At 46.7% G+C, this 9,311-nt stretch overlaps 1 protein-coding gene across 2 annotated transcripts in view; it reads left to right on the forward strand.

Annotated features, from left to right (window-relative positions):
- The window catches only part of Fam187b (family with sequence similarity 187 member B), a 13,556-nt gene extending 6,336 nt beyond the window's left edge, over positions 1 to 7,220 (forward strand). For both annotated transcript variants that reach the window (XM_021166627.1, XM_021166626.1), the window contains exon 2: positions 6,476 to 7,220. In XM_021166627.1, the coding sequence (XP_021022286.1) occupies positions 6,476 to 6,836 (361 nt within the window). In that variant the 3' untranslated portion in view covers positions 6,837 to 7,220. The remainder of the gene's footprint in view (positions 1 to 6,475) is intronic.
- Positions 7,221 to 9,311: the final 2,091 nt, after the last annotated feature.

Genomic DNA, 9,311 nt, shown 5'->3' on the forward strand with positions numbered 1-9,311 from the left:
AGTCGGGTGCTCTTACCCACTGAGCCATCTCACCAGCCCTCAGTCAGTGATCTTAACCCAGCCCGGGAATAGGGTTTTTTGCTTTGCTTTGCTTTCTTAAGAATCTCACACTTACTAATTTCTCTATTTATTGTTTGAAATGATAAGGTTCTTCAAAGATTAAGGGAACTGTGTTGCTCACTGGCAACGTGGCTTTCCAAACAAACCAGTGAAATTTTCTCTGGACTGTGACAGCATCATGACATCACTCATGATGCTGGTTGAAACAAAGAGCAGGCTTCTGTTGAGGCTCCCGTTGCTTCATTGAGGGTTTCCAGTTAAGTCCTGCTTTTCTGCTTAACTCTGGTAGTTTAACTCAGCTTATAATATTCACATAAAGGAATCTATAGGATTATTCTCTGTTAAAAGCATTTTAAATGGAACATTACTTACGAAATAGTCCGTGGTTATATGTAACGTCACTAAGAGCGAGTTTTGTGAGCTAAGATTGACAATGTTTTGAAAGCAGTGTGACGATTTAAATTTAACTATTATTTCCTATTCTTTTAAATTGCATGTAGGTGTCTGTATGTTTGTGGTTATGTGCACATTAGTTGAAGGTACCTGCAGAGGTCAGGTCTTCTGGAGCTCAAATTAGACAATATTAAGCCCCCTGTCATGGGTGCTGAGAACCAAACTTGGGTCCTCTGCAAGAGCAGAAGTGTTCTTAACCACTGAATCATCTCTGTGGTCCCCAAAGCAAATAGTTTGTTTTATTTGTTTGTTAGTTTAGTTTTTTTGGGGGGGCGGGGGTTGCTTTCTTTTTGAGACAGGGACTCACTATGTTGCCCTGGCTATCCTGGAACTAATATAGACCAGACTAGCCTCAGACGCATCGAGACCTCCTACCTATGCCTCATGAGTTCATATCTCATAAGACTCATGTTTTACATTTTTTAATCCGGCCAAAACTGGAGGTGGGAAGATATCTCAACAGTTAAATCATCCTCTGTGCAATCTATAAGGAGTTCAAATCCTCGGAACCCACACAAATGTTGGGTGGTGTGGTGGCTCGCCTGTTCTTTAAGCCTTTGAAAGTGGAGACAGCGAGTACCTGGAGGAAGAGTGGCCTAGTTATCCTGGCTAGAGAGAGTTCTCATGTCGATGAACTCTGGGTTTTACTGAGAGACCTTGCTTCAATGAACAAAGCAGGAGAAAAATTGAGAAAGACTTCCGACATCAATTTTGGGCACACACACACACAAACACATGCATGCATGCACCTGCACACAGGTGAGTACTTACACACAGACACGCAAACACCACACACGTACACATGAAAAGGAAAAAAATGCTAAGGATATTAAGCATTTTCTTAGAACAAATAAAGTCATTGTGGTCAACACACAGAAAAACAATCTCACTCAAATTATAAAATGTTAAAATATGCCCTAGGTGACAAAGAGAAACGTTTTTGTTGTTTATTAATGTATTGTGTGATATTTAAATATTCAGAATTAGTAGCAATACTTTGTGTGTGTATGTGTGTGTGTGTGTGTACGTACTATGTCAGAGTACAGTGTTATACCAAAGAGGCTGATAAGAAGGGACTACAAGCTGAGTCAGTATGATGGTATACGTGTCTAGTCCCAGCAATTGGGATACATAGCCAGGCAGATCTCTCAGTCTGAGGTTATCCTGATCTACATAGCCAGTTCTAGGCCAGCTGGGGCTACATAGTGAGACCCTTTCTCAAAAAGGAGGGGGATTGAAACCTACTTTGGACTGATGAAGGATGCACAAGAGACTCAGCTCCTCTCTCTCGCGCAGATTGATCCTTCCTGTGTATCAGTGGTCACACTTCATTTGTATATGAGAATGGTCAGAAGAAGGCCCAAGTTAATGTAATCCCAGAAAACACTAATGGAGTTTTTTTTTAAAGACGTATTGTTTTTATATGTTATTTTGCCTGCATCTATGTATGTTCAGTGTGTGTGTAGTGGCTATTCTTGGTTGTCAACTTGACTATATTTGGAATGAACTACAATCCAGAATTGGAAGGCTCACCAGTGACCCTTATCTGGAGGCTTGGAGATCCTTATCTGGATCTTGGTATGGAGATCTTGAGACATAGTGGCTATGGATTCCAGAAGATTAAATCTCCGAGTTTAAGGAGATTTAATCTGGGCTACACCTTTCATCTGGGATTAAAGGTGTGGTGGAACACACCTTTAATCTGGGCTACACCTTCTGCTGGAGACAATATAAGGACATTGGAAGAAGGGAGTCTAGCTCTTGCTCCTTTGCCTGCTTGCCGTGTGAGACTGAGTAACTGCTAGATCCTTGAACTTCCATTCACAGCTGCGACTGAACCATTGTTGGGAATTGGGCTGCCGACTGTAAGTCATCAATAAATTCTTTTACTATATAGAGACTATCCATAAGTTCTGTGACTCTAGAGAACCCTGACTAATACAGAGAGAGAGTGAGTGTGTGTGTGTGTGTGTGTGTGTGTGTGTGTGTGTGTCACCCTTGGGAGCCAGAAGAGAGTCAGGTCTCCTGGAACTGGAGTTATGGATGCTTTTGAACTGCCATGAGGGTGCTGGGAACCTAATCTCAGTCCTCTGAAAGAGCACCCAGTGTTCTTAACCACTGAACCATCTCTCCAACTTTGACACCTCCTTCTTTGGAGAGCAAGAATAGATACCGCTGAAATGCAGCAAACTGTTAGGCCATAGTGATTTTTTTTTTAAATCTGATATGTATGAGTATTTTGCCTGCATGTATGCATGTATGCCATGTGTGTGTTTGTGCTGCCTAAAAAGGACAGAGAGGGCATTGGATTCCTTAAAACTGAAGTTACAGATGCTTGTGAGCCACCATGTGGATTTGGGAACCAGACCCAGGTTCTCTGGAAGAACAGCCGGTGTTCTTACATACCGAGCCGTCTCTTCAGGCTGGTCAAAACCATAATAATTAGATAAGGCCTAAAAGCATCAACCTCCCCCAAGACCATGATGTGCATCAGGTGTTCTTTCTGCTTAACTTAAGTCTTTGGCCAACCAAACCTTTTTATCACCCATTGGACTTTGACTCCTCAAGGTATAGATTAGAGGACCGAGTGAGGGTGTCACTACAGGATAGAGCCAGGAGGAAGGGTTTCCCGTGATTCCCTGTGAACTCGTTTCGAGGGTGAGTGTAGACAGATATGTAGCCCTAAAGAATAAAAGCCCAGCAATGAGGCGATACCCACAAGTCCCGAAGGCCTTCCCCATGTCCTCTATGGGTCCTCCCCTCAGCACACCCTTAACAATGCCAATATAAGAGACCAAAACAAGTCCCACCAGTGTGACCACACACAAGGCAGTAACTGTGGAGAGTCATTTTCCAGGAAAGTTGTGCCTGCACAGGTAATTTCAGGCTTTACATACACATAACCATCCACTGTGAGATGACCCCACCCCCACCCCCAGAGAGGCAATTGGAAGATAGAGGTGATCTAAACTCCACAAAACCACTGATCTGAGCCACGGTAGCCAGTGCCAGAGGATCTCTGAGTGTGTGATGGCTCCATAATACAGAGGTTGAGAAATAGCATCACAACCTCTAGTGTTGGAGACACACACACACACACACTCTGTGGAGCTTAAATCCTAAAGCCACAGAAAACTGGATTGCTCTCACAAGTGTGGCTAACTTCTCTGGGCCCTAGGGATTCCCAAGGATCTGGTGGAAGGTGCTTGGAGTAAAACAGAGGTCCAGGATAGAGAGACCAGAGGGGAAGGAAGACATGGGTGTATGGAGTTTGTGGTTCAAGAATAATTGATTCTAACTGTGGTGTTATCTGTCCGTGTCGGAATATAGACAGAGAAACAGCCAGCAAGGTCAGAGGAGCCTATACGAGGTTTAGAGCACTTGCAGGTCTCTGTAGCAGCAGCTCTCGAAGCACTGCACTGCTGGCCTCAGAAGTAGTGGATCTTGGAGGATGGGAAGCCACTGCAGGCACGAATTCAGTTCTGTAGCCCAAAGGAGTCTGGGGGTCTTGGAAGCAGAGGCAGGCAATAGTCCCTCTGTCTGCAGCCACTACCAGAGTCTTGAAGTGAGCTCATGTGCTCCCAGGAGTCTTGGAGAGACAGTTTTCCCTCTCTCTGTCCTCTGTTGACTCCTGTAGCCATGCTGTTGGTAAAACTGCAGAGGCTGATTTTGAGAGGCCCCTGGGCACCAGCTAGGTAGGTCTCAATTGGCTGAGTGTGCCTATGCAAATAAGGTGGGAATAGGACTAATCAGGGTAGAGTTGTCAGACTCGGTTGGAGAATGAAGAACCCTGGACCTAGCAAAAATTGCTGGAAATTCCAAGTCAGGTCTGCTCTGGTCTTGGTCTCTACAGAGGTGTGGAAAATTACCAGTGTTCCAGTGATGACACCCTTGGGTTGCCTGCTCCTGCCTCTGGCTGTCAGTTATACTGGGGAGGGGAGTCTCAGCAGAGTAAGTTTTTCTTTTGCCCCTATGGCTGCTGCTACACTAATAGCCACTGATAGTTCTCATTCTTTTGCCCTCAGCTTTGCTGTCTGAAAGATCCATATTGGGGCCACGTCTATCCATAACATGCCTGCAGGACAGGTTATGGGGGTTTGAGATCCACCCCATACTTGTCCCATACAACACCCACCAGGCCTGAGAGCAGACATCTGTAACAATGGCTCTGGAAGGGGGTGGGACAGAGATAGGTGGATCTTTGAAGCTCATTGGCTAGCCAACTTGGCAGAGTTTTGGAGACCTTATCTCAGGAAATACAGGTTGAGGATCTGGAGGAATGGGCTCAGTGGTAAAGAATGATTACTGTTCTATCAGCTCTGCGTTTGACTCTCCATGTCTGGTGGCTCACCGCTATCTGTAACTCCAGCTCCAGAGCGACCTTGCTCTTTGGCTACCTGCACTCTGCACACGAATACACAGACATGACACAAGTGATGGCCCACCAGTTAAGAGCACTTGGTGCTTTTGCATAAAACCCAGGCTCAGTTCCTAGCACCCACGTGGCTACTCAAAACTGTCTATAACTCCAGCTCCAGAGGATCTAATGACCCGGGGGCATCTGTGGAAACCAGGTACACATGTGGTGCATACACATAGATGGAGACAAAACACTCATATACATAAAAATAATGAATGAATGAATGAATGAATGAATGAAGCCCTAAAGGAAAATAAAAGTAGGAAGATTGAGGAAGATACCAGACATGGTCCCTTGGCCTCACATTCGTGTATGCACACGTATGTATGTACGTGCACAATTGCATGCACACATCCATGAACACACTTAACTGTTGGGGACTCTTGGGTATGGATTAAATGAACACACTTGGCTTTAAGGTGAGCATGAACTGGTGAAGAGCAAATGTGAATTGTTATTGTTCAGAAATTAAGGGTTCCCCTTGCCAAGAGCCCATGTGTTAAGGGTTTGGTTACCAACTGACAGGTTTTTAGAGAAGTGATTGGGTTCTGAGACTAATTCCTTGATGGAGTCATAATTGAATGGCACTATTGAGAGATGGTAGAAAAAATGAGGACTAAGCTGGGGGAAGTAGGTCAGTAGAGTGTGCCCGAGAGAGACAGACTTGTCTCTACTGCCTTCCCATTCTTCTCTGCTTCCTGGCTTCCTTAAGTTGTTTTCTCAGATATGTTAGCCCCGCAATGAGAAATAGGACTGACCCTCAGTTGTATTCATTTACCAGCACAAAGTACTGCAGCTTAAGATAATAGAACTTGGCTGGGTGTGGGGGTGCAGACCTTTAATCCCAGCACTGCGAGGCAGAGGCAGGTGGATCCCTGTGAGTTCCAGGCCTGCCAAGGCCACATAATAAGACCTTATCTCAAAATGATATAACAATAACAACAACAACAATAATGAATAATTGTATTTTCTCCCCACTTTGGAGCCTGGAAGTCAGAAGCAAGCTGCCTCAGGGATTGCACTGGGGGAGTAGCTACTGGTCACACTCTCAGATGCTGAGTAGCATCCATTCCTAATTTTTTTCTAACTTCTGTGAGAACCAGAGGCTCTTTGACGTTCCTGGGCTGGAGGCTTCATTGCTCATCCCTCTTCCATCTTTTCTTGGCTTTCATCCTGGGAGTCTTTATCTGCCTTGGCTCTCAAAGGTCACTGGGCATATTGGACCTCAAGGTCAATCTACCCCCCAATATGATGTCATTGCAACCCATTGACAAGAACCCAGTTTCGAAATAAGGTTTCATTCTGAGATTCTGGGAAATGCATAGAGTTTGGGTGGGCCTTATGGACAAATTGTGATGTTTAGGAGGGCTACTCAAGAAACTAGTGGCCTTGGCTCAGGCCACCCAGCCAGTCAGAGGTAGATGCTTCCCAGGCCATACTTCCTGAGCACCCACTGGTAACTTCTGTAGTGTTCTGTGGAGGGAACATGAAGCTGTTCTCTCCAGGACCCTGAACTTTGACCCCTATGTTCCTCCCATGCAGGCCTGTCCACTGGGAAGCTGACAACAGCCCTCTGACATGGCAGGACCAGCTCTCTGGCCAGGTCAGCACCATCATGGACCTGCACAGCGGTGGCCAGCACCTGAAGGTCTTCCAGCCAGCCACTTACAGATGTTTTGTGGAGCAGGAGCTCATAGCCCAGTTCAACCCCACTGAGAGACAATCCAAAGCCCAGAAGCCTTGGCAGGCCAGAATCCAGCCAGACAAGGCAGACTCCGTTCTTAGGAGACTGAAGTTGATGCTGCTGAGTATCTCTGTACTGGCCATTGGAGGGCTTCTCTGTAAGGTGGGTTTCCGTCCTGTCTGCGGCAAGAAGAGGAGTCAGGTCCTCCTGGTGAAATAAACTGAGCCTTCTGTAGCCAAGAGGACCCAGTATCTCTCCACTGTCCCATCCTTAGCTCTGGCCATCCATAAGCGGCACCACACGAGCTACTGGAGGTGTGTGAGCCAACATAGACCTGGATTAAGATCTAGTGGCTGCTTCACTCTTTGTTCTATGCCCCTGCTCGGCTTACCTATTGATCACCCCCATTGTACAGATAGGAAAACCGAGGGAAGTCTGTCTAGTGATTGGAGATTTGGAATTCTCGGGTTCCTCAGGAGGAGAAAGGGAAGGAGGGAACCTTCTCAGGGTGTGTGGTGTGACTTTCTCTGGGCAGGTGTGAACAACCATCTGTTCTTCCCAGATCAGACACTAATGACAGACTAAAGAAATGACTACATGAAACTGGTTTGGTGAAGTAGTAAGTTTATTGGAATTCCTTACAGGAGAATGGGGGGGTGCTTATATGAGCAAGGGTGACTCTAAAGTAGCTGCATCACCCAAAGGTCCAGCATAGGTGATGTCATGCATGAAAACTGCTTTCTTAGACTTTCTGTACAACTTATAGACAGCTCCATCCAAGAGTCTGTTCTTCCCCAGAGAATGGTCGCTGTTTGTGCAGCCACAGGGAGGGGTCCAAGCTTCCTGAGTCTGGGTCTTCCTTCTTCCTCCTAAAAGGAACATGCCAGCTGGAAAGGGATATTGATAACATCACAACAGGTGTCTCTGTTGCATATTGTGTCCTCATCACTCAGCCCTCTCTTCCAGGGACAAGATGGAGGACACACATGGGCATCTCCCAGCCCCACCTCTTCCCCATCTCGGTCTGCAATGGATCCCTAGTGGTTTTCCCTGCTTGGCCCCCAGGGCACCTTCCTCTTACATCACAGACATAGCCGCTGTCACACACACACACACACACACACACACACACACACACACACCATCCCCTTAGCTTAGACACATGTTATTGTTGCAGATTCTTGGGAGGGAAGAACCTTCATTGTTGCTCTGGGACAAGATGCTGGGCCCTGCTCAGTTGAACAGCAGGAATGGCTGGGCTTGGCTGTTCCCAGAAACTACACACACGGTTTAGCAGAAGAGCAAGACATGAAATTTTAATGCCTCTTAAGACTGCCCTACATTCGCATGGTGAAGTCTTGACAGGGCACACAGGAAGGGCTCCCAGGGCAGAATGTAGGCCCAGGAAATCAGGGTTAAGCTTCCTCTGTGTACCACACACCAAAGGCTTCACGTGACACACCAGACTCAAAGGTTCCTACAGAATGAGAGAAGGTTCCCAAGAGTCTATTGGGACTGGCTGGGGAAGCAGAAGCTGAGAATAACAATGATAAAAATAGTCAATATTTTTGGTCCTCTTCATGTGCCAAAACATAAACTTTTCCATAAACATCATGTCCCCACAAGCCACCACTAGTCAGCTGTTACTATCAGTCGCCTTTTGTTTTATAGCTGGGAACGTTAAGGCACAGAAGGTACATTGAGGCCTGAGGTCATACAGTGAGCTTGGGGGAAGGGCGGTTAATAGATGGGTTATTCAAGAGACCTCAGGGGCTGTGGAGATGGCTCAATGGGTAAGATCATGAGGACTTGGTTTGGTTCTATGTTAAAAAAAATAAAAAAGGAAGGTAGGTGTGGCCATTGTGTGCCTATAACCTCAGAACTGGGGCTCAGGTTACACAGGAGGGTATGGGGTTTTGGCTGCCAAACTCTGGGTTCAGTGAGAGAGCATGTCTCAAAGGAATAAGATAGGGGAGAGGTCGAGGGAGAGGGGGAGGGAGGGAGAAGGAGGGAAAGGGAGGGAAGGAGGGAGGGAGGGGGACAGGGGACACTGCCCTATACACATGGGAACACATACCTATACACACACACACCTGTACATACACCACACATACACACCTGTATACACACACACCTGTACACACACCTGCACACTCACCTGTATACACATACACACCAGCACCCTCCCCAGCAGGAACCTCTATCTACCCCTAGGTATCCTCTACCTGCAGTAGCCCCCACTGTGGTAGCCTGAGAAGGAACAGTGACAACCAACTGAAGCCTCTTCATTGAGTTAGTGGCCTGTCTACACAGCCCTGAAGGTTCCTAACCAAAGTGGAAGCTCTTAGCACCCCAATGGGACCTGTGACTTCCCACCTCCTGGTGCCCACATCTCTGTGTGGGGCTTTAAGTGTGGACTAGACATGATGGCTGAGATTGGCTGTCAACTTGATGGGTTTAGAATCACCTAGGAGACGAACCTCTGTGTGAATCTTCGAAGGGATTTCTGGTGAAACCTAACTCTTACCATGGATAGCTGCCACTCCAGGGGCCGAGTTTCCAGACCATAAAAGGGGAAAGCAAGCAGAGTGCCATTCCTCTCTGCTTCCCGACTGCAGATGCAATGTGACCAGCTGCCACATGTTGCTGTCCCCGTGCCTTTTCCAACGGGATGGGCTGTATCTTTTGACTATA

Source organism: Mus caroli, chromosome 7 (genome assembly GCF_900094665.2).
Source record: "Mus caroli chromosome 7, CAROLI_EIJ_v1.1, whole genome shotgun sequence".
In the NCBI taxonomy this organism is placed as follows: domain Eukaryota; kingdom Metazoa; phylum Chordata; class Mammalia; order Rodentia; family Muridae; genus Mus; species Mus caroli.